At 43.2% G+C, this 26520-nt stretch overlaps 1 protein-coding gene across 1 annotated transcript in view; it reads left to right on the forward strand.

Moving 5' to 3' along the window:
- Positions 1-26520, forward strand: part of gabrg3 (gamma-aminobutyric acid type A receptor subunit gamma3) — a gene marked incomplete at both ends in the record, with an annotated part of 87450 nt that overhangs the window by 13134 nt on the left and 47796 nt on the right. The window contains one exon of the mRNA XM_084444860.1: positions 10236-10303. Coding sequence (XP_084300986.1) covers positions 10236-10303 — 68 coding nt within the window. The remainder of the gene's footprint in view (positions 1-10235; positions 10304-26520) is intronic.

Below are 26520 nucleotides of genomic sequence, written 5' to 3' on the forward strand. Positions count from 1 at the left end.
ATCTGGTGCCAGCCAGGAAAGAAACACAAACAAAGCATCTTCCTACCTGGATCCCCACTCTTCTTGGCTAGGTTTTTCTTCATCCGAACGTACTTGTCCCTCATGTTCTTCTATTCACACATAAGGTGACGTCCAAACCGATGTTTGTGCAAATCTCTTTCCATGAATTTGCTGCCATCTGGCTGTCTTTGTAATGTGGTGAAGAGGAGTCATATAAATGTACATATCTATGGACTTCCTCGCTTATTGACTTGATTCATTGTGATTCGATTAATGGCGGACTAGCAGCGGAGGAGAAGTCGGAAATGTGGTGCTATTAAGTGGACCAATCACAGTTGCGGTCTGCATCTCTGCGCCACGTAGTTACATTTCTGGGGAGGTGCGCGTCAAGCTACAGTATGGCGTAGGCTACGGCGCAGGGAGCGAGGGCTACACAGACTGTCGTAGATCAACGTAGAAGTATAAATTGGGTTTAACGTTAGCTAACTGACTGACTGACTGACTGACTGACTCGCAGGCTAAGTTAGGCATCCAATACTGTGATGTTTTCATCATAAATTATTTGGAAACTACACGTGTCCTTTGGCTAGGTGTGTAGCTAGATGTGAACTTTGTCGCAGTTGTGTTGACTATCTCATTTTTAGCTTGTCAAAAGTGGGTATATTAGTGCTAGCTAGCTAGTTAACCCAGTCACGTAAAGTGGAGGCTGGTCCATAGAGGCAGAGTGGTGGTCAACTTTTTTTGAGAGGCAAGAGGGAGATGAAAGTGTAAAAAAGAGTAATTGGTTGAAATAAACCATTACCAGAGTAAATTACCAAGTATTATTTTATAAAATATTTGTTCTCTCTTTTCAGGAAAAAAATCCATTATTATTGAAATTCTGCTCAAAAATGCTTCAACATGGATATATCTAATTGTATAATATAGAACTGATATACTATGTGCTTAGCATAAGCCGTGTATCTACTCACACACTGAAATTCTAGTTTCAAAATGCTCCAAAAAGCTTCATTTGCGTATTAAAATCACACAAAACAATTGCAGGGGAGGCTACCCACAGACACCTTTTGTCACCCTTTTCACTACTCTAGAGTTTGCAGGTCTGCACCACTCAAACCACTAAAACCAAAAGATAATACAATCAGTGGCGTATTTAGGCATGGGCAACATGGGCAGCATCTCGGGGGGGGGGGGGCAGCAAGAGGACCAGAAAAAAACTCTGGAAGTAAACCGCGCACCCCCCCCCTTCCCCGTCAACAGATCGCACGTCAATCAGAATTGCCTGCCAGCACCCCCCCCACCCCCCCCCACCCCCCCGCTCAGCAGCTCCCCGACAGTTTATCATTCACAATTGGAAAGCCCGTTCATGTCACATTTGGCATATAAGCTTATACGCTACTGAATACCATAGAAAGAAATAATCATCTGTGAAATGTTTCTACGACTTGACTGAGTGATGGCTGCTTGGACAAAGCTAGTTTTATGATGTTTCGTTCTGCACTTTGGGACTACATAAATCTTTGTCCAGAAGGAAGAAGCTGTGCAGAGGGTGGGAGGTAAAGTCAGTGTAGAGGTCAGAGACCGCAAGGCGCTGAGGAGGGTCGTCCGTACTGCCGAGCACATCATCGGGTGCGAGCTGCCTAGTCTGGAGGACCTCTACACCCAGCGCTGCCTCATCAAATCCCAGAGGATCATCAGGGACGCCACCCACCCCCACAAAAGCCTGTTCACCCCTCTACAAAGGGTGAAGGGGTACAAGATCCTCAAAGCACGCACCAGCAGGCTGAGGAACAGCTTCGTCCTACAGGCCATCAGACTCCTAAACAGCAAGAAGGACTAACTGTGCAATAACCCGCACTATATGCACTTTTACACATGCCCTGGTCAAATTGTTTTTATTGTCTTATTGTCTTACTTCTCTCTGGCTGGTTTCCAACACCTATTGGCGTAAAACAAGGTGATCCTCTGTCCCCAACTTTATTTGCAGCTTATATAAATGACCTAGCATGTACAATTAAGTCATTACATTGTGGAATACAGTGTGGGGAAGATATGATTAGTATTCTATTATACGCTGATGACATTGCCATTATGGCTGAGAATGAACAAGATATGCAGACCATGTTGTCATGTACATATGACTGGTGTAGGAGATGGAGGCTGTCTATAAATGAAAGGAAAACCGAAATGATTCACTTTAGAAACTCATCAACTCGTCTGAGTAAATATCAGTTTAGTTTTGGTAACAAGAAAATACATTTTGTGAAGTCTTACAAGTATCTTGGGTTGTATGTTGATGAGCACATGAACTTTGAGAGAGGTACAACAGCCCTGGCAGAATCAGCAGGTAGAGCCCTAGGGGGGGTTATTGGTAAAATTAAGACACTTAAAGATATTGGTTTTCGAACTTATACTAACCTTTTCCAAGCCTGTGTTTGTCCAGTTCTCGATTATGGGGCCGGGGTATGGGGTCATAGAAATTATTTAAAAAGTGTATCGGTGTACAATAGGGCCCTTCGATATTTTCTTGGTGTACATAAATATGCCCCAATTCTATCTGTTGTAGGAGACACAGGGTGGGAGCCCTGTGAGGTTCGATGGAAAGTTAGTACAGTCATGTTATGGAATAGATTATTAGATATGAATACCAGTAGATTAACTAAAAAAATATTTAATTTGGACATACAACAAAAAGGACCTTGGGCAGCAGAAATGTGTGACTTGTTATGTAGTAATGGTTTTGAAGAAGTACTCTATAACTTTGAAAAAATTGATATTGGAACAGTAAAGAGGGTTTTGCTTGAAAATGCCAAACACAAATGGGCAACGGAGATATGGAGTAAACCAAAGCTACGCACCTATCGTGAGATAAAGTATGATTACTTTTCAGAAAATTATGTTTTATTCAATCTGACAAAGAAAAAGAGATCACTCTGTGCCCAGATCAGAGGAGGTATACTGCCACTCCACATTGAAACAGGAAGGTATGTAGGGCTGGGAGAGGAAGATCGAACTTGCCCAGTGTGTGACCTTGAGGTGGTTGAAAATGAATATCATTTTGTTTTTTATTGTCCTTTCTATGGGGAGATACGTAATGGGTTGTTTAATAGCATAAAAACAGAGGTTGATCTGCTGAATATGGATGACTCCAAGAGACTGAACTGGCTGTTTGAGAATGAAACATTTAAGTTAGCAAAATATCTAGATAAGGCTTGGAACGCAAGGAAGAGAGCATTGTACCAGTAGAGATTCAGGGTTAACTGTCTGTATGTATGTATCTATATATCGTATAATTTATTTATTCATCTCTTTTTTTTGTTCATTTGAGCTTGACCAGCGACACTGGAAACATATTTTGCATGTAAATAGATGACGTATGTACAGAAGTAAGTCGTAAAGGTGTCTTATAATACCATATGGGATGGGCCGACAGTAGGCATGACACTTAAATAAATAAAAATCATTCATTCATTCATTCATTCATTCATTCATTCTTGAGTATTTAAGGTTTTTAAGTAGTGATGTTTATTGGTTTTATTGGATGGAGCTTCCGAGCACAAGCATTTCACATGCATGTACAAACCAGTGCATCTAAGTGACAAAATAAAGAATCTGAATCTGAATCTGAGAATCTAAATCTGAATCTGAGGTCAGTTTACAGCATCTGGGGGGGCTGGTTAGAGGTTAGGAGTGCTGTGCTCCAGCAGGCTACCTAGCTGACCCCTCTCCTGTCCTCCTCCCTGCCCGTCTGCCATCATCTGTCTGATGTGATGATGATGAATGGCCAGGTGTTGGCAGGACAGCGTGACCCCGCCTCACTGGCCAGCTCTCTGCAGCCTTGGGAGGGAACCAGCCCCACCATTATCAAGAAGTGCAGTAGCCCATATGAAACTAACGCTCAAAAAAATGATTTGTTCAACCAACATAATTTAATTATGTGGCAAAATTCCACGCAATTACATTATGTTACTCCAATTCAAATTAAAGATGTAGGCCTACAGAATACACAATTCACTGTTGTTAACCCAACACACAAGGCAAGACAAGTTTATTTGTATAGCACATTTCAGCAACAACGCAATTCAAAGTGCTTTACATGAGACATTAAAAGCATCAAGACAAAGTGCAAGAAACACATAAAAGGTCATATGCAAAATGTAAAAAAAAATGCAGGAAAAATAAAATACAGGAATAAAAGTTACAGTGAAGTGTATGAATGAATAATTATTTGATTTAATAAAAATCAGCTGCAAAAAGAAAAGTATTCAGTCTTGATTTAAAAGAACTGAGAGTTGCAGCAGACCTGCAGTTTTCTGGAAGTTTGTTCAAGATATGTGGAGCATAAAAACTGAACACTGCTTCTCCATGTTTTGTTTTAACTCTGGGGACAGAAAGCAGACCTGTGCCAGACGACCTGAGAGGTCTGGATGGTTCATAACGTAGCAGCAGATCAGAAATATATGTTGGCCCTAAACCATTCAGAGCTTTATAAACCAACAGCAGTATTTTAAAGTAAATTCTTTGACAGACTGGAAGCCAGTGTAAAGACCTCAGAACTGGAGTGATGTGATCGACTTTCTTGAATCAGCTGCAGCTGTCTGATCGATTATTTAGAGAGACCTGTAAACACACTGTTACAGTAGTCGAGCCTACTGAAGATAAACGCATTTTTCCTGATCTGCTTTAGCCCACTGCTATGCCGGGACGAAAAAGTTGCTGAGCGAAGTTGGGGAGTTTGAGCGTTTTTGTACAGTAAACTTTGCAGAATCAGGTCAAATTTTGTTTTCTTTTAATTCATGTATTTGCCCAGTGATGCTGATCCGCTCCAAAATTTAATGGGTTCTAAGTTTGTTATCCATAAGTTGGCCCATGCTACACCCCTCCACCGAGTTTCATGAAAATCACTCTGGTGGTTTTTGTGTAATCCTGCTAAATAACGAACGAACAAACACCCGCGACTGAAAATATCCTCCGCCCTGGCGGTCGCCAGCATAGAGGCAAAGATGATTAGGACTGCTACCTGATCCTGGGTCAGTGAGTAGGACCGCATGAACTGTGGGTTATCCAGCTTGTTTACAACCATCAGCTTTGGCTCTGGGCTTTGTTTTCAGGCGCGTGAGGAGAGGTGCGAAAACAACAACAAGACATACTGAGGCATGATGACACCTTTGCTGGAAGCAGAGAGAAATGATCAATTGTCATGAGTTTGCAGGGGCTGGATGAGGGAGCAGCATATAAACTATCCTTCCAACGCTTGGAGCTTGAGGAACCCTAGACCCTCCCGGAATTGTTTTGTCTTTTCAGACGGGAAGTCTCGTAACGTGCTGAATGTTTTAATCCCAACATTCTGTCTGTCAAGCACATATCGAAATGTCTTATCCTCGATATATTAATGACCAGTTCAAACGTTTTCCAATGTACCATTTAAAAAGAGTCAAACAGGGAGCAACAGGAAGCTAAAGCACTTTATTATCTCTAGGGAATCGAGCGTAAAGCTGAGTTGCATGCAAACATGTTGAGTTGCAGGAGCGCTATGTTTCAAATCACATACGGGTCAATACCACTGCACATTCCAAAGTAAATTACAGAAAGCCTACCAAAGACTGTGTCTGTGCTTTTGCTAAATATAGATTGTCAATAGGTTTCCATATGGAGCTATAAAGTTGGATTCCTGCTTCGGGTTCTTCAAACTCTCTTTTCAAGTGCAGTACATTAACACATTACTGCAGATGCTTCTCAACTGTGATACGAGGTCTCAGGAGTGTTGACAGTTTTAAAGGAAAGCTGAACAGCACTTCTGTTCTGTCCCTGTCTACTGAATTAAGCATGTTATGAGTTGTCCCCAAATTGGTCCATTTGACAAGCTGAGCGAGTATTCCACCTTCCCCTCTGCAAATATGACCAGCTCGGTGAAACACGTAGCAACATCTGTTAAAGAGGCTTTGTGGCTTTGAGTGAGAACTACAGTATCCTCAAAGGCTGGCACAAACCACCTAACACTGGTTCAGACCTGACCTCACACATGCTGCCAGCATGCTACATCTGCTAGCCTCACCTGAGGTACTCAATGTATCTCCAAGCACCCCCCCCCCACACACACACACACACACACACCCTCTCTCTCTGAACTGGAGATGTCAAATTGAGAGACATTTTGACACATCTATGCAGACAAGCCTTTGAGCTTTGAGTGCTAGGCCATCTCTATCTGCCACACTCTCTCCTTTCAGCTTGCCTGTTTTCCCCTGGCACTGAGCCATTCACCTCCATTCATTTTTTTGGACTTTTTTGGTTCAGGAATGAAAAATGTCCCCCATTCATTGTCAATAGGGGAATTGAAACGGCCATATCTCGACGTGGGAATGCTACAGAGACATGGGGTTTGGATTGGCATAAAGCTCTCGACCTAACGAATGCAGCAATACCAAACATGTCCTTCTCACACGCATGCGCACAGAGCCACAAAATGCATTAATCTGGGGTCTGTGCTCTCCAAGCACCATTTCTACAGTAGTTGTATTTGTATTTAGTTGGTCTTGGACGTTAGCACTGGTTAAGAGCTTAGATTTCATCTATCCATCTAACCAATCTCATACCATGGGTGATTTAAAAAAAAATCTCATAATGTAACAGAGGAATGTAAGTGTTTTTGAGATGCTATATTTTACTCCAAATTGAATAGGTGTGTCTGTGTATAGTTGTATGTATTGTTGACTGTTGTATTGTCTGGTAATTGTACATTGTGTTTCTCTTACAAAATAGATTTGAATCTCAATGAAACTTCCTGGATAAATAAAGGTTGAATGAAAAGATGCTTGTTTTGAAAGGAGTTATGAGTTCTTATGATTTCTGGTGACTAGTAGTTCTCTTGACTACGTACATTGAATGCACTCATTGTAATTTGCTTTGTATAAATGTTCATCTGCTAAATGATTGTAATGTAAATGTAATACTATTCACTGGTACTGTCAGATGTGGGCAACAACATAATGCCAGATCAAATGAATGAATGAATCAAATCATTAATTCCTGTGTTACAGAGGGTCAGACATTAACATGCTTGTTCAGGGGCCATTATGCCTGTCCGGTGTAGGAAGTAGGGGGGGTGAGAGTCTGACATCATGGCCGGTGTTGAGTAGTGGATGGGAGGTGGGCAGGACGACAGATCAACCACAGAGAAGGGAGGATCGTGAAACGGGACAGGTCTGTTAGCTCCAAAGTTAGACCGCGGGATTCTCTTTCTCAGACGACAGTGGAGTTGTAATGAAGCTCGAGGCCAGTGACAATGTGAAGTGTGTGAGAGAAAAGGCCTTTCACTGCTGACTGGAGCACCTCCGAGTGACAGCCTCTCTGGTTTGAGTCGGGAGGCCGGAGGGCCTTGCCGTCCTGTCCCCCAAACCTCCCCCCCCCCCCCACACATGTCCTCAGCCCCACTGTCAGTCTGGATCCTGGCTGTATAGATGCACCATTATTATAACTTTTAGGAGGCAGGGATGTGCTGGAGGATTCTTTTTGGTGGTGTATCTCAAAAAGGACAGCAGACTCTCTGAAATGTCCTTGACGCATACCGAGTTTGCAGATGAAAGTGTCACCGCCATGCTGAGAGTCTGTGCACAGTTTTTGAGGCTTCATTCCTGCATGGCTTTTGGTGCTCCTATGGCGACCATTGTAGCCCAGATTTTCAACCGCACTATTCGCAGAGCATTTTTAAAAGTGTTACCTGAGGTTGCCTGTGGTTGCATATTTTCCTTGGCAGTTCTCATGGCTTTGGATACTATGAGTGATGGGGAAATGGTTGGCTGTCTTTCCTGCCCATCTGAATTGTTTTTGTCCGTTCATTCCTGTCACATGTTTCTTTTTTCTTTTCTTTTTTTTTAACCCCCAAGGCGTTTCTGCTGCTCAGTGCCAATCAAAATGCCTCAAAAGATCCCTGCCAATGGTCGACTCAATAAGGGAGCTTTTGAGAAGCAACCTAATCTGGCAGTGTTGAATAAGAAATAGGATATAATGAGGCATTTTTATTCAGAATTGGTACAGTATGTTTGGAAACCATGCATAGCAGCTATAGGAAAGATATGTCTTTGTCCCTGGCTCGTCACAATGTGTAGGTCTATACTCTTATTAGAACCAGCCGATGGTAATGAGATGATTCACTGGTGAGGATAATGGGTCTATCCAGATGGTGCTGAGACTATGTCCTAATGGACTCATTTATGAGTTCAGCCAGAACAGGTGTCAGTGGGAACTGTGGCCCAGAGCAACCCCACTCAGGTAGCCACTGATCCCTGGATGGCTAAATGTGACTCTCGTTAACAGAGCCCGAAGGAAGCCTAAGGGGTTTATGGTGCGTTCGTTTATAACTGGGAGGTGGCAAATTGCGACTTGCTACTAGGAATGATTAAACAAAACGTCGCATGAACTCGCACTTCCTGGTCGAAATTTCGGATATGTTTCTCAGCCCCCAGTTGCCGGCTGATGTCAATATCATATCATATCATCATCATATCATTCGCTATAGCTCGAATGCACACAGGTCGGAGGTAGGTATTTTGCCACTTGCGACTTGCCACCTCCGACCACAAACGAACGCACCATTAATTGATGTTTTTCACAAGAAGGAAAAACTAGGTGGAATTATGTTCATATTTGTGAAATTTTCATACAATTTATTCTAGTTGGAAAAAAATCCAGCAAGGGCCGTTTCAAGAGAACAGCTACAAGAAGATTCAGTGTGGTACTCCACTCTTGCTTTGAGTTACTAATTTTGAATTCAAACCATTTTTTTAAGTTTATGATGTAATGTTGTATTGTGATATGTTTATTTGTCTTGCTGAATCTAAATGATTTTACCTTGTGGACAAATAAAGACATCTAATCTAACTTCGACACTACAGTTTTTAAGCTACACGGACATATCAAAATGTTAATCTGGTTCCCAGATTCCTACGGTGTAAATATCTAAACTGTGACACATACTAACGCAGAACGGTCTGGCCTTCGCCTCCTCCAGAGCGATTATGCCAAAATCCAGACCATACCGGGCCAATCAGGGACTGCATTTTAACTGCTGTCCCGCCCCACAGTGGAAAGCAGACCCTGATTGGTTCGTGTCCCTGCCGCTCGCTAAACAAACATGGCGGCTCCCGAAGCAACGAGTGGTAACGTTAACGTTAGAAGAATAAACGCAGCTATAAGTGCAGTTATTGCAGAAATAGACTTAATCACAACACTTAAACAAGAACAAGAGTATGCACTAGCGGAGTTTCTCGGTGGAAAAGACGTTTTTGCCGTTCTTCTGACTGGATTTGGCAAAAGTTTGCTTAATGCTGATTGGCTGAAGGTGTTTGTCTGTCAAGGCAAGTACCCCCGCCCACGTAATTGCTCTCTATGGGGCGAAGGCCAGACCGATATTGCGGAGCGAAGCAGTGAGCTGGCTAGATCGGGATGGTCATACCAGGCTAGGCCGACGTCATATTAAACCCTATGGATTAAGAATGGGATGTCACTTAAGTTCATATGCGTGTAAAGGCAGATGAGCGAACACTATATTGCCAAAAGTATATGTGTCACGTATAGAAGCAGCTGCACCACTTAAAAACTATGCTTGGTGTCTCAATAAAAGTATAGTCTATTCTACTCAATCAGGAGACGTTCTACTCAGTCAGGAGACCTCTTCAGAGTTCAGAGCTTGAGGTGTTTATTAGCTCTTTTGGTGCTTGCTCTTAGACCCTGTAGAATGCATTGAGCATATCCCCTATGGTGGCAGTAACACTGTACGGACAGCAGAGGGAGACATAGACTTGGCAATGAACCACGGGGAATATGAACAGCCTCCTGAGCCGAAATGTTGACAGAACACAATGGGAATGGCCACAAGACTAAGGAATCCTTTTACATTTTAGACCAAACTAACGTCATGCATCATGGGTGGGGGACGACAGGTTCACTGTGTACTTGCTCTCCTTCATCCTTGTGTGTGTGTGTGTGGGGGGGGGGGGGGGGGGGGGCAGGGGCGTGGCTATCACCATTCAGTACTACCACACCCTCTTAGTGTGAGGTGAGGCCTTTCTGTGCCAGGCCCATCCTGCAAATTGATTCTGAACAAGCTAGTGCTATCTAATTGATTTGACATCACCTAGCCTCTCTTTGATAACAACAGGCAGTACCTGTATGCAGATGTCTTGGCCTGGTCAGATTGAAACCATGAGCTTGACCCTGTCTCTTTTCTCCTGCAGTTAAACCCACCATCATAGACGTGGACATATTTGTCAACAGCATTGGACCTGTGTCGTCGATAAACATGGTAGGTGTATGAATGTTATTGTTTGTGGTGTGCTATGCTTGCCTTTGGGCTTGCCAGCACACCCACGCACGCACACACACACGCACGCACACACACACATACACACACACCTCTGTGTTTCATGCAGCTAGCTCACAGAGCTGTAAGTTTATATTCAGTTTTAAACCACAGTTCACTGGAGACCTGTGAAACTATGGTGTGAGGCTAAACCCAACTGTCTGAGGGAGAGGAGGATAACTCCAAGCAGGAGAGAGAGAGAGAGAGAGAGAGAGAGAGAGATCAGTGTGGGTGAGGAGGGAGCTTAGAGTAGATGATAGAAGCAGGGAGGGAGAGTGAGTTCAAAGAGGTAAAAGGGATGGCAGAGGCGATGGCAGTGGAGGGGGGAGGAAGGGAGCTGGAACTTGGACTTAGCTAGAGAGGTTGGCCTGCATTCAGAGGGGGGAGTGCTGAGTTTGGGGTTGGGATTTTTTTGGGGGGGGGGGGGGGGGGGCTGTGTTTTGGAGAGTGTGAAGAGAGTAGAGAGTGCTGAGCCAGATAGAAACCAAACTATCCTCGGAGAGCCTACGGAGCAGAGGTCATCGCTGCTGGTATTCCAGAGCTGCGGCTCTGCCTTTGACTAGGTAAAATACGTTAAATAATGAGATACATTCCAAACATCTGGACCAGCTGGGCTTATCTGTTCATTTAGTAGCCAAAAAAGGGGGCTTTTTTAACTCACTCAATTTATTTTAGACTAGAGGAAATGACTGAACGAAATGCAGTCCAAACATTTTAATAGTTCAAAACCATGTAGCGCTATTTCACAGTCATCCCTGGAACAAGAGAGGTTAACATTGTGGTGCTGTTTCATATTCTTCATAAGTGAAGCATGATTGTTAGCACTGTATGTGGTTAATAGGAATGAATACATATACTGCACTGTACCTGTAGCTCTCATTAGCATGTACTGTAATAACAGAAATATTACATTTAATCTGGCAGCTTTTCACTTTTACTCCTCTTGACACAATTGTACCAATTGTATTAATTTCACGTTAGTACTTCAGTCTTATGAACTGTCACAGTAAAATGCATAGAAAAGCAGTTACATCTGGATATTGCTCTGAGACTCTGCCTCTGTATCTTACCATCTCCCAATAATTCACTTATGGTCTGTGACAATTTCATTTTCTGGGCAAATGCCAGAAGTACAATAACAGCGAGAGTGGGAATGTTAGCACTTTATAATAGTGTTGTCACAGTCAGCAGGCTGATCAGTCACAGTCTGGAGAAGTCCATCTGGAGGCCTATCTGACGATGTAAACAGAGGCATGTTTTTACCAATTGTGCAAACCCCTTTTTAAACCCAAAACATCACAGTTAATAAATAAAAGAGCACACATTGGCATGAGAGGTCTCTGTGGTCTCATCTCCAAAGCACATGACTAGGAAAGCATCTTGGCGGCATTTATCGACCATGGGGTCTTGGAGGGTTTCCTTCCAAGTACATTAATTTAGTGGCATATTGTGATGGTAGTAGCTATAGAGTTCCAGGAAGATAAAGCAGCATTTGTTCTGTCCTTGATAGTAGTTAATTGTATTTGCTGCGAAGCTGTCATCATAGCGATACTTTAGAGCAGTCATGACTCATAACTCACATGATCAGAGGCTATTGAATACCATGCCCCTCTAGCTCACCTATTGCAGCGTGACAAAATACTTTCCCATTGTTTTTGTCTGTGGGGAATCCATCAGTCCAGTCCTTTGTCACTGTATTTTCTTGTATTAGAATTTAAAGTCGTGTTGATGTCTCAAGCAGACGGACGTTGATGGCTTCTGTGCTTAAGGAACAGTGAAATATGAGAGGTTCCATACATTACAACTACAGTAGACTCACACTGGAGACGGACTTGTGTTTCATATTCCACTCCACTTCCTATTGCTTTAGTGCTTTCTGCTTAGGTCTGAATAAAACAATTATCACAGTAATATAAAACAACCTGATTTGAGTGCGATGGGCAATTCATTCATGGATAATTTACTGCCAATTAACTAATTCCATAATCATTATTCAAGAACGTTGCTAGTTAAGCAGATAGAAGACCTAATTAGTATGCACACTGTGTGGCCAAGCAGGAACCATTCTACCCCCGTCCTCTGTTTCACGGGGGAAAGCTCTTGGGGAATAGCAAATATGAATCTGAGGGAAAAGTATTAAGTTAAGAAAGCATTAATATATGTATTGTCTTCGCCATTAAGCTAAATGGAATTCACTGCTATGCAAATTTCCTAATGAATTAAAAGAGCAATCTTTTGGGGGGCATACTGGGTGAAATGGGCAGGTTCCCTGTTCATATGCCGCTTAGTTCATAGATGTGCTAGTATAGAAGTGCACTGCACTTTCTTGTTGGCATTCATGTATTTATGCCAGAGAGAGAGAGAGAGAGAGAGAGAGAGACGGGTGATAAAAGGGATGCTGCGACAGGGAACCAGGTCATTTTAAGCTCCACCTCAATATGCAGTTCAAAAGCCTCCCAGATTACAGCTAACAACGGTCTGAAAGAGAGGAGGGCTCAGTGACTCCAGCAGGTCGTCCACCAGCACAAAACACTGCTAATACCCCGTAGAGTAGAGCTCAAGACCAGCCAAGGAGACTGTCCTTAGCCCACATCCTAGGGCACCGCCCCGCTCCCACAAGACAGAATAGGAAACAAATAATATCAGCCTTTTCTGCTTGGCCTCTAAGCCTCACCACACTCCATTGCCTGTGAGGCTTCAACCCTCAAACGGTGTAATGATCCAGTGGGCAGCTAGCGGCGTTTGGCGGCCCGCTTAGAATATACATCATCCGCTTCTATGGGAGAGAAAGCTGTCCGCCACAGCCATGTCTGCTGTAAAGACGTGCGTGTCCTCTGTGTGTTCAGTGTAGATTAACCATGAAATGTATACTATCATGGAGGACATGGTTCGACTCGGCGACCTGCCCGTCAGGACTCCTCCCTCACAAACCAGGGGTGAGTAGAGGGAGGAAGCAGCAGAGAATAGAAAGCACCATATAACGGTATTATGGGAAATCGGTTGTTCACATCATCATGATCACAAAGATGAACGCCGCCTCATGTTTCGTTCAGTTCAACTATCTAAGCTCTGATGATGGCACCAAGTCAGTTATTACTGTAGTTCCAAAAACACTCTTGGCTTCTCAGCCTTGATCTTGGTCAAGTCTTCCAAAGATGTCTCTAAAATATCATTGACAGGTAACACAACAATGAGTTTAAAGGTTGCCTCAGAAGTCCTAGAGTAAATGTATTGCACCTCTCAGGAGCCAGGACCAATAAATGGGAACCTACTGTAGCTTTCACAGGGAATTCAATGTGTTATGTGTGACTGTCTGTTGGTATGTATTGTCTGCTTGTATGCTGAAGATAGACTCAGATTCTCAGAGAGAGAGAGTGAGAGAGAGAGAGATGGAGAAGGAGGGAGATGGAGCGAGAGAAGGATGAAGAGAGAGAGAGAGAGAGAGAGAGAGAGAGAGAGAAATTAGTAAATAGACTTTTTGTCATTTTACCACAACAAGGTAGGTCATAGGGGGCAATTAATTTACCTGCTGGGTTTAACTGCTTGCATACTGTAACTACTGTACCAGCATTGTTCCTCGTAACCATTCAGCTTTTGGAAGAGGCCGGTGGTTTTGGCAATGTCTTTCCACTGCATATATCCTCGTTGAAGGAACATTGATTGATAGCACCCTCTGGAAAGTAGGCATGGCGGAGTTTGAATCACAGCTAGTTGGCTGTTTATTGAATCTGGCAGGTAAGGGCCTGCCAGATTCAAGTGTGATAAATGACTGCTGTCATTAAAAGTCTGTCAAGAGGAAACAGGTTCTCCCTAAAGACAATTTTGAGGACAGTCTCAAAGTCCTGGTAATTATTCATCCTCTCATTTCAGCCAAATTCTGTTCAACATCCTAAAAAAAAGAAACCAAATGCCCAGAAAGCTCATCTTGTCACAAAATAGTTTTACAGTTTAAATATTCATACCCACCAAGCTTTCTGGGGACTGGGGTTTTGTTTCAGGCTTTAAAGGCATTTTTAGATTTGATTCCCAGACAATTTATTCCCCATTCCTTCGAGTGCATCCTCATGAACAATGACATGGCCTGGCCAGAGCTGAATGTCATCATAACAAGATTTCCTTTTTAGAAATCAGGTGGATGATGCACCTATCAATGCACACATCCCCTGAAATACATTTCCAACAACATTGTCTCTTGACATTGTGGAGGAAGATAAGAAGCTGCATTTGTAGTCTGGATTGTGCTTTAATGGGAGTGACTAATTGGAAGTGCGGTATATTCTAAAACATCCACCCCAAAGGCTCGTGGACATTCTTTCGATTCATAATTGGCTGTTCATTCAAACAGAAAATTAGCTGTGCTTGAACTACAAGGTGTTCTATGTTCCCAAAATAGTCTTAAACCAATTATAGTCATTATGTGATAAATTATTTAAGACAAGTTAAAAACAGGCCCAATTTCCGTGTTCATTTATGTTTCTTTCAAATGATTTAGACTTGACATTAGACCAAGACCATTTAATGGGGCTCCTCAAAAATGCATTATCCCATCAGGGTGATAGTATGTGTGTAGCAGGGTGATGAAAGTGTTTTCATGGTTAGTGAGTTGACTTTCACTATGCCCCCCTCCCCCCCAAACATCCTGTTGTATACAGTAGATCTCCCCCCCAGCATCCACAGCAGGTAACTGTAGTGACACAACTCCCCAGCCCCAAGCTGTCCATCAAGACATAAGGTGATGAGCGGGTGTGACTGCGTTGTTGGGGAACAGCCAGTATTTCAGACATGTTTTTTCATCCAACGTCTTAATCACCTCAGGGAAGAAGGCTTTCACTTGATGGATCTTGTGTAAGGGAAATGAAGACACATGGGAAGGCTTTGGGTCATCCACAAACGTGTACTCTTGGAAGGAGGAATGGCAATGAACAAAACAAGGACCATTGGCAAAAAAAAGAGTAATGTGATGTCATTGCTTGAATGCATTTGCTTGTCTATTTTTTCCACTCATCAGATAAGCACAATTCCATCAGAATGACAGTGAACTGAATCACCAGAACACAAACAAACCGGCGAGCTCGCCTCATTAGAGGCTCTGGTTTTGAGATGGCCGTCACAACGTAGCCACGCTGAGGTGGCTATTTTTAAACGTTCAGGTCACTCTGTGTCCAAGGCAACCAGGCGTAGCCCAGGAAATCCTAGCCAGGCAAGAGTCAGAGCCAGCCCTGGTGCAGTATGAGCCCCAGGGTGGGGGGGGGCACTCTCAGATGCTGGCGGTGGTTTACCACAGCTCCCTGGGAAATATGCAATATTCACATCAAATCATTTCCTCATGCATACAATACTATGAATACTAATACTATCCTGCCAAAGTGACTCGGGATAGACACCTGTCCTGTGTTAGTGGACCCTCTCTGATATCATATTGATCATGTTGTGAAAAAGTACTGTGGATTTCAAGTACACTTGTAGTATCCTGGGATTACTATGCCTGTACTGCCTGCACTGTTACTAGAGTGAATCCATAGAGGGTGCTACTAGTTAACTAGTGGCCGCTTATGTATCAACATCAGTGTATTTTCTTGGACAGAAGGGTACCGCCCTTTGCATGGTTCAAGTGTATCACTCAAAAGGCTGAAGGTTTAGAATATTAGGATAGGTCAGTTGTTCACAAAAGGACTCCTTAGACAAACATTTTATGGATATAAAAAAATATATATTTATATATATATATATATATATATATATATATATAAACACATTCAGATCCCAAGAGACATATTTTTCACTTGATTAGCTTTAGCGATGCATCTAATTTTTTCAATCTTCTAGGTGGGGAATTTGGGTAATGAAGTCATCGGTATGAGCATCTTATAATCAGACTGTTGGTAATGTCATAATCAGAACAGATCACTTCAGAATTCTAATCTAGATCGTCCTTATGATCGACTCCACCTTTCAACTGCTAATGGCCTGCATATTGAGAGAGTTCAAATATCTTGGTTTGTGGTTGGATGATAAACTCTTTCAAGTTTCATGTAGATAATCTAGCCTCTAAGCTGCGGCAGTAAATTGGCTTCCTGTACAGAAACCATTCTAGCTTTTCTATGTTCAGTAGGAAAATAATTGTTCAAGCTGTTTTTCTATCAGTATTAGACTATGGTGACACTATCTATAGACATGCTTGATGCTTCTGTGACAACTTTGAAACCCTTGGACTCTGTCTACCACTCCGCCCTAAGATTTATTACGGGTGATAGATATGACACTCACCACTGTGTTCTTTACAGTATCATAAGGAGGGCTGGCCATCTCTTTCACTAAGGCATAACTATCACTGGTATTTGTTTATTTTCAAAGCCATTATTGGTAAACTTCCACCTTACATCTCGTCTCTGTTGGACTGGAGCCTTGGCACCTACCAGACCCGATCTAATGATCGGTTTGTCCTCAGGGTTCCTCAAGTGCATTCTGAACTTGGAAGGGCTGCTTTTTTCCATGATGCTCCTTATACTTGGAATACCTTACAACATACTCTAAAGCTTGAGGTCCTTTATTCAGTCACAGAGTTTAAGTCCATGGCTCTAGACCAGGGGACTCAAACTCCAGGCCCGCCCCACCCCCCCATCTGGCCTGGGACATGATGTCAGAAATATAATGTAACCCGGCCCACAAAATAATTTCTTGTACACGGCGCCGGCAGGCAGGCCTACAATGCGAAATGCAAGTCGCTCAAACGTGGGGCTAAATGCTGTTATTGTGCGCAGCGCACAAGGTGAATGCTGCTTACAGTCACAGGTGCAATCAATCCGTACGCGACTATGAACTGAATGCAGCTCGCCACCGAGAGGCTGTTCTCATGGTTAACCACCGTTAGGAACACAGACAGTTTCAAGAAAGATGGACATTGCCGTATTTTTTATGGAGTTCAATGGAAATTCTACCTGTCTGATATGCAAGAAAAAAGTCGCAGTTCTAAAGGAATATAATGCCAAGCATCATTACTAGACATGGAGAACAGTGTGAGTCATAGGGAGATGAGAGGAAAAAACAAGCCACACAGCTAACGTCTCAGCAGTCTTTCAAGATAAGTGTCTGGCAAGAAATAGAATGGTTCACAGAATGGTATTCAAGTGTCTGGCAAGAAAAGAAAATGGAAACAAACTTGAACTTTAATAAATGCAAGTACAGGTCCAGGGCAGGCTTACAGTACTGATGCCTCTTGCAGCTAAAATAGAATAAAGTACAAATGTAGGCTATTCAAGATAAAATAAAAGTAAGGAAACAAGATTTGCACTAACTGTTAAAATATATTAAAATGTATAGAAACCGGTTTGAATTTGTATGATGAAAAGGTTAGTTATGGAATAGTCTCGCAACATTTAGAGACTGACTTGTGAGTCAAGTTATGGAAATGAAAAATTACATTTTCAGAAATATTGCACTTTCTTATAGTTAGTAGTACTTGAAGTTGACATTGAAGTGTTATTATTATTATTATTATTATTATTATTGTACATTGCATTTGTTGATTTGATTTGTGTCTTTGTGTAAACTCGTCATCACTTTAAATGAGGGAAACCTCAGTGCTTCACGAGTATAAATAAAGGTTTGAAATGCATAGAGTGGTTCAATCACTTTGTGTAATGAACGAACAACATTTTTCTAATTTTTCCAAAACGTCTAAGGCACCCAAGGGGCTATGGTACTTGTCCACCCGCAGCCTGCCTCCCTTTCTCTCTCTCTCTCTCTCTCTCTCTGTGACCACTCTCAACATGCTGCTACTTGACAGTGAACGTGGAGACTTATCTGGGGACTTGTCTTGCCCATTGTGTTGATCCCTTTTGGGTTTGGAGCCGGCGTGCCCCACACTGTTACTGTCCTTGCTCAGGTGGAGACCTCCGGTGAGAATCACAGCGGCCCGGGGAGACAAGTATAGGATTGAGTGCAGTGTGAAGAGCAACATGTAGCCTGGTCGCAGTCAGGCATTGATTAGAGAGAGAGAGAGAGAGAGAGAGAGAGAGAGAAAGGGAGATGGATATGAGGTACAGTATAGAGTAACCTTTTATAGTACTAAAGAGACTACAGTACATGATAGGAAATTCAGCACGAGAGGGATCTGACCTCATGTTGTGATATAGAGATTGAGAGAAATAGCTTTTGCCCTGGCGAAAACACAGACCTCGGCTCATTCATGACTACAGTATATGGCAGTATGTCTGTCTATCTAGCTCCTACAAATACAACAGGACATGTATTCCTGTAGCTGTCAAACCAGAACTTTCCTTCACCAGGTGTACATGTCAGGATAAATCCAAATGCAGCACTCTTATCTGTGTGCTTTTCATTATTTCTCCGTAAAACTTTAGATGATAAGAATTCCATTTCCATCCTGTCCTGCCATTTCCTGTTCTGTTTCTGGAGGGGTTCTCTCTCCCCCGTGTGACAGAGTTCCCCCACCTCATTCTCTTGTGTCTCTGTCTGATAAGACACAGCTTCACACGTCCTCTCCCCAGACAGGCTGTCATTCACTCCGGAATGCTGTGAGCAGTCACTTCAGATGAGTGTGCTAGAAAAGGCTCACAAGGACAGCACAGGATTCCACTATATCCCAGCAAGGTCGGTCAGAACAAACAGCAGCTCTTTTTCAGGCAGACATGTTTCCCTGTGTACGTCCCTGTGTTATGGAACTGAGGGGCCGATGTGGTGATAAAAGCAGCAGCAGGTATTTTGGATGCTGTTCTGAGAAGAGAGGTTCACAGTAAACTTCTTCTGTGAAATAGACCAACAACAGACATTAATTTGATTTTTTTTTGTTATCCATCCATCCATCTTCATCCGCTTATCCGGGGTCGGGTCGCGGAGGCAGCAGTTCCAGCAGGGGGCCCCAGACATCCCTTTCCCTGGCAGCATCAACCAGCTCTGCCTGGGGAATCTTTAGCCACTCACAGGCCAGTGCGGAGATGTAATCCCGCCACCTGGTCCTGGGTCTACCCCGCGGCCTCCTCCCAGCCAGACACGCCTGGCACACCTCCCTAGGGAGGCACCCAGGAGGCATTCTCACTAGATGCCCGAACCACCTCAACTGGCTCCTTTCGACGCAAAGGAGCAGTGGCTCTACTCCGAGTGACTACTCTTCCGGATGACTGAACTTCTCACCCGATTTCTCAGAGAGACCCCAGCCACCCTCCGGAGAAAACTCATTTCGGCCACTTGTATCCGTGATCTCGTTCTTTCGGTCATGACCCATCCTTCATGACCATAGGTGAGGGTGGGGACGAAGATAGACCGGTAGATCGAGAGCTTTGCCTTTTGGCTCAGCTCTCTTTTCATCACAACAGTGCAGTAAAGCGACTGCAGAACCGCACCAGCTGCTCCGATTCTCCGGCCAAACTCCTTCTCCATGGTTCCCTCACTCGTGAACAAGACCCCCAGATACTTGAACTCCTTCACTTGGGGACAAATATTTCAACTCTATGCCTCCATTTAGTTTCATCATCCTAAGAAAGTGCGCAAAAATATATGTTCTTAAAGCAGCTACGAGGAGTTTTTCAGTTTTTGTTGATTTTTACGGAACCTCTTGACAAAAGTGGCAGTGTGTTCCCGGAAAGACGACCGCATTTCCCATGAGCACCACTTCTTCCTGTCGTAAAGAGCTCTTCCCTAGCCCGGCATTAGTTTCGGAAGCCATCAAAAAGACGCTACTCATAGGAAAACTAGGGAGAGGGTAAATAAATTGTTTCGTCCTTTCTGGTCAACCTGACCAGCCAAGCAGATATCTAAAGAGAAACGGCCAACTTCTCGCGGATGACCGCATTTCCTAATGTAGGTAATGTAGAGGCATCAGATTAAACTGAGAATGTTTTCTAACCATTAATTGCTTTAATTAGTTGAATAATTCATATTGAGAAAACTACAGTAGTGCATGTGCCCGTTCTGCAGAAGCCAGGTTGTCTCACACTACTGTAATAACCTACGCCTTAGCAATGGGGTGAGGTTTAAGTATAAAAATCAGCTAACCCTTATCAATGGGGTGAGGTGCAAGTGTGACAGAGTATGCAAATCCATCTTTGATGGCATGGCACCTTTAAGAGACTTGAGACAGACATAGGGGCAGATGTACATACGTTCAATGTAAACAGCGCCTTGCCAGTTTGCAGAAAGTGCGCGCTGTGCCTTTTCATTTTATGTTGGAGATACCAAACCTGCAGCTCATAGCGCAATCACCTCTGTGTAATTGACTGCTTTATTTATTTATTTATTTTATGTGGGACCTCGAGGGATCTTTTAATTCACCACATGGCAAGTGACACACAATTACACATGTGAGCGGCAACACATCACACAACACACACATGCAATCAGGGGTCGCCAGTGTTCCCTGCATTTCTCCCATCCAAGCCGTCCTCCTCCAGGAGCAGCCAGGAGCAGTGGGCAGCCATCGTTCATGGCGCTCGGGGACCAAGTCCAAGTGCTAAGTCCAGGTCTTGGTCAGAGACCGGACTGAAGAGCATCTGTTCTTCTGCATTTTTTTTGTATTGGGTTCTTTGGGAGTAAACCCTTGCAAACATGGGGAGAACATGCAAACTCCGCACAGAAGGGCCCGGAGATCCGGCTCAGTGTCTTGCTCAAGGCACAATGCCGGGAGCTGGGATCAAACCCGGGACCTTGCGATCCTGAGCCAGCCACTCTACCCGCCGAGCTAGAGTGTGTGCCGCCACATGAGGACTGATGTGGTATGTTAAGCTGGTCGTATTTGTTGTTGTTGATGTTGATTGTTTAACGTGATGATCGCACTTGTTATACTATTCTGTATCTTACAGTATTTGCAAGTGCCAATCTCCCCCGCTATCCCTGGCATCTGCTCATTTTCTAAAGCCAATTGTTTACAAACCTTAATACGCCGCATTGGTACCAGTTGTCTAATCAGTGAATGTCTGTATTGTGAATGTGCCGCAGTAGCTGTTTTGTTGCCGCCCTCTACATTATATTCATAATTTTGCATTTCAATCATTTCAGTTGAATACATCACAACATGTTAAATTTATCCGAGACCGGTGTGTGCACACCTAGCGTTAGCTAAAGTTATTTCGTTATTTAGTATCAATTCTGCCTAATATAAATTGTCTTTCACAATAGCTACATTAATTAACTAAATATGCAACTAGCTGTCTCTATCTGTGTGTGTGTGTGTGTGTGTGTGTGTGTGTCCCCAATCAACAGATGATAGGCCCATGTGTAGGCTGGTGGAGTATCTATTGTTAAGATGCTAGTAAAGTAGTTCAAATTTCACTGCGGAATGTCCAACGTGCTAAGTGGATTACACCTGCTTTTGACAGGGGCGGAGAAATTCCACAGCAAAACAGACTTGCGCTTTGCGTCACAGTTTACATACAGTAGCCTATAGAATGGAACCTAATCAGGATCTCCTCCCATCAACTCCCACTTTTCCCTTGACCCTCCTATGAATGCATTATGCATGAATGGGAAAAGCGCAACTTGTCACTCTGCGATCCTGCGCCAGGCTGAATGGTCTGTTCGTACATGACATGCATGGAATTGGTTTCACTCAGCACAGTGCATACTGTATGGCTGCTCTTGTGTGTTTGTAGATTCTGTTGTTACATATGAACAAATCCCAAATATGAAAACATTGGTGAATGATAGAATCTCTGTGTAATTGGGGTTTAGGACATTGTTTTGTAAGAACGGTTGATGAATGACCTACTGTTTTGTGATAAATTGGGCCTGCATTGTGAAACTTCCCTTAACAGAATGTTGCACACTTGTCAAAGGCAGTGAGAGTTAAAGTGCTTTGGCAGAATGGAGTTTTACATTGAGGTGGTGTCAGTGAAATACTTTATTGCCATTCTCTTGAAAAAGAGCACAGTGAACAAACAAAAGACATTAGGGGACAATGTGAAAAATGTTACTGCCGTGTAACGAATAAAAACTAACATTAAACTTGGTGACTCTTTCTACTGTACTGTATATGCATTATGCAGCACAAAAAGTTAACTGTCTCTAACCAATATATTGTTCTGGGAACTAGCCACAGATCTGTGGGGCTCTGTTGTAATTCCAGTGACTGATACATTGATCAGTCTCTCAAAGAGCTGAGTACACTATTTGAATCTCTGCATATTGTGAATAGCTTTGATTACACCATGTGCGACTTAAGCAAGATTAAGAGGTGTTAATAACCAGAAGGACAGCATTGTGAGATCTCATTTGTAGAGGAACTAACACCCACTCCCTTCAGCAGATGAATAACAGCATATCAGGAGGCACACTGGTTATTGTGCTTGTCAGTTATAAGAGTTTTAACATGAAGTGATTGAAGCTCAAACTTTTATTAAAACTTTACACATGTATTGCATAGAAGCAATGTTAGTGTGATTAAAAGCTCAATGAAGCCTAGCCTGCTGATCCCTTCATCAGTCCCTCTTAGATAGTTCTTATGTACTGTACATTATAGCCTTGACAAATCTACCAGTAACGCTCTACTCCTGACAAACTGTCTCTCTCTAGTAGCCTTGGACCCATATATACTGGCCATCAGTGCTATAGAGTCCAGCTGACCCATATGAAAAAACATTTACATGTGTATTTAGGGTAGGAAAGTGGACACTTTCGTAGTAAAGATAATGTGTGATGTAGGGTATGATGTAAGAGATATACAGTGAATAAAGTAACAAACAAAAAAGTAACACAAAAAGAATAGATTCTTCTATATCGTTTTCATATGGGGAGAACCAGAAGCTCACACGTGTGGTAAGGGCAGCTTAACCAATCAAACACAAGAACCACTCTGTCCTGATGAGTCTGTCTCAACAAAGATCCACAAAGACCCTGGCTGTCTCCTCGCTGTGCCCTTGTCTGACCAGTCACAGATAGAGGACCTCTGTAATTGCAGTTATCACAACATCCCTTCATGCCTTTTCTCAGAAAAAAGACTAACGACATTTTGTGCTTTGGGAGACTCACAAATGTAATGTTCTAATGGGAAGGACAGAGGCTTATTTTTCACAGTTGCATTCTTCGGGGAGAAATGCAATGGACGAGAAAAAATCAATAGCGCATTATTGAACTGGCATTCAGGGTGTTTGTCTCAAAGGATTTCATTCCAAGGCCATGGTGCAGAGTGCTGAACTGACTGAGTGCTGCAAAGGTTACTGTACATGTGCTGGGAGGGACTGCTGGGAATTTGATGTTTTTATTCTGTCTGGCACAATACTTCATTTTCTGATTCCAACTACAGATTTATGAAGTTCCAAAAGAAAAATGTCAGCAACAGTACTGTACCTGTTAGTCGGTCATCAGATTAAACTGAAAGAGAGCAAGAGGCTCATGATAATGAAGCCCAATACGGAGCAGAGCAGGAGATGGACAACCAATTAGAATCAATGCAGCGCATCAATTTGGGAAATTGTGTTTTCAGTCTAGAATATCAGCACCATCTTGTTATCAGTAATGGAAGTAATGGAAGCCACAGCCTTTTACTGGATCAGAAGGAACAACTCTTGGTTTCCTCGGGTCTGCGCCCTTTGAGTGACCCGGCTGACCATTGTTTGAACTGGAGAGCTGCAGGCCGAACATCCGTACAATCCACCTGTGATTTGATTGGTTAAACCAACACTAGCTGTTATGAACAGCCGTCCTTTATGGACATGACATCATCCCTCTGTCCCGTCTCCCTCTCACCTCCATCAGGTCGCTGCTGTTATGTTTAATGTCGCCACAGTCGATTGATCTCCACAATGCGTGAGGGCAGATAGCACCCTTTGCAAGGCAATCATCGCTCCTGTCCACCAGGCCGCAGGCGGTGGAGCGATTTGTTTCCCGTTCGGAGATGATATCTGTCACATTTACAGCGGTGTGGGGGACTTTCGGACGCTGCATCAGGTCCAGACTGCCCTGTGGCTCTCTTCCATGGCGTGTTCGAAAACTGTCGGGGATGCTGTCCCTGTGCGCACACATACACACACACACATACGCACACAGACACGCACGCACATACACACACATACACACATGCACGCACATACACACACATAGACACACACATGCACATACACGCATGCACACACACACACACATACACACACACGCACGCACACACACACACAGAGGCTCTTAGCTCATCTCTAGAGACCTGAGGACAGACAGCTCTCAGACATGACATGCGCCCTCCCAGAGCAGCGGGACAGGGACAGTTCACCGGTTCTGCTATTGCTTATCTCATACTGCCATTTACTTTACGAGGTTCAATAAACATTTTATGCTTGTATCTTTTCCAGCCTCATAAATGTGAGAGATGTAACCTGGAGCTAAGGACTCTCCATTTGGTAACTTTTTTTCAGAAATTGCGTCTACTATTGTGAGGTAAAATGAAGCTGACGTTAATAGAGGGTTGTCTGAACAACACAAGCTCAGGAGTTTGGCTACAGTTTGTCTGTGTAATGACGAACTGTAGTGTCAGTTTTTAAGCAATAAACAATAGCAACAATGCAATGTGTCCTCTTCTTTTCTATCTCAACCAACCCCCCATGGCATTAAGTCGAGCACATCTTCGCATGAGCAGTGCCCCTGGATGTTACAAGCTAGTGTTGGGGTCAAGTGCCTTGCTAAAGGGCACACCGGTAGGCAACCAGTTACGTTCCCTACTTTTCAAGGGAATTGAACCAGCCACTGATCTGGTGCTGTAACCACCGGGGTACCTATTGCCCCAGGCCATCAATTGTATAGTAGTATACAACAAATAGAGTTATTATTTTTAATTGGTTTCAGCAGTTCCAAATAGACATGTATTGTATCTGTAGGCAGGAAATATTGACCCAGGTCTGGGAATACTGGCCCTCATGTATCAAAGGAGCGCAGATCCGAGCAAAAGAAATGATGGTATGACAGCGTCCACCTGTGATCTATCAAACATTCGTATGCCGCCAATCCCATCGTATGAATGATCGGGCATTGATCAATGTGGCGGATGAAAACAATCGTCATTTAAATATCACGCCCCTACATATTATGGCCTCGCCCCTGTAGTTTACAGCATGGAGATTTCCCCAGTTCAATGAGTTTCCCCATTCAACTCTTCACTCTCCAAGGAAAGATTCTGTAAAACCATTTTACAGATTTTACAATTTTACAAGCATTTTACAATTTTATTTTACAATAAGGGGTAGTTCACACATGTAAATTCACACAATCAAACAGCATGCAAGCTGGGCAGCTTCCTTGTTTAAATGTGTAGCCTATCCAAAAACGATTGCACATTGTTGTAAATTTGAGGATTTATAATAACAATAATAACATTATTATTATTATCATTATTAGTATCATTATTATTATCATTATTATCATTATTATTATTATTAATAATAATAATAATGATAATAATAATAATAATTAACACAATCTCAAACTAGAGGCAATACTTGTGTGAATGTAAAATATCATATTTCAACCAGGCCTATAGAAACTGGTGTGCATCAGGTTAATAGCCTAATTGATTGGTGTAAAATTATTTTTGCTTTCATTTTAAGACTTGTAAGGCTGCATAAGTTGGCTCAAAATGAAAATGAAATTACTCTTACAGCAAACACCTGTTTACCCTGTTTCTTAAAATCAATTGGAAAATACCACTTTATGGAGATATGAAGTCTCTGACGTAACTTCAGGCGAGGCACGGATGTCAATGCCAGGCTAATCAGCAGAGGCTAATCAGTGACACAACCCACCAGCTGACTGTCAGCTGTCATAGCATTGGTTCAGCTCGCAGAGCGCATGTATTTAAGCTGTCAAAACATGTCATCCGTTCGCTCTTGCCATTACTGCTGATCGCTCGTATCTGCGTGCTCGCTGCTTCCGCGTTCTCTGCTCTTGCGTTCCGTGCTCATGTTTATGTTTTGGTGCGTTTTGCTACCTGCTGCCCGCGATGTCCTCTCCGTTCCGTGGTTTGGGGGTCCGTTTAGTGGCGTCGTGGAGCGGGCGGATTCCGAGGCCGACGAGCACGTCCCTCTCTACACCGCCGTGCCATGATTTTGATATGGTCACGTTATGGTTCAGTTGCGTTGCGTTGCTCGCATAGCTTGCGTTGGGAAAAGTCCATCTTTGAAGTGTTACCTCCGCCACCAGCCACTGGGTTCATATATGAGCCGCTG

This window comes from Borostomias antarcticus, assembly GCF_949987555.1.
Source record: "Borostomias antarcticus genome assembly, chromosome: 10".
NCBI classification, from domain to species: domain Eukaryota; kingdom Metazoa; phylum Chordata; class Actinopteri; order Stomiiformes; family Stomiidae; genus Borostomias; species Borostomias antarcticus.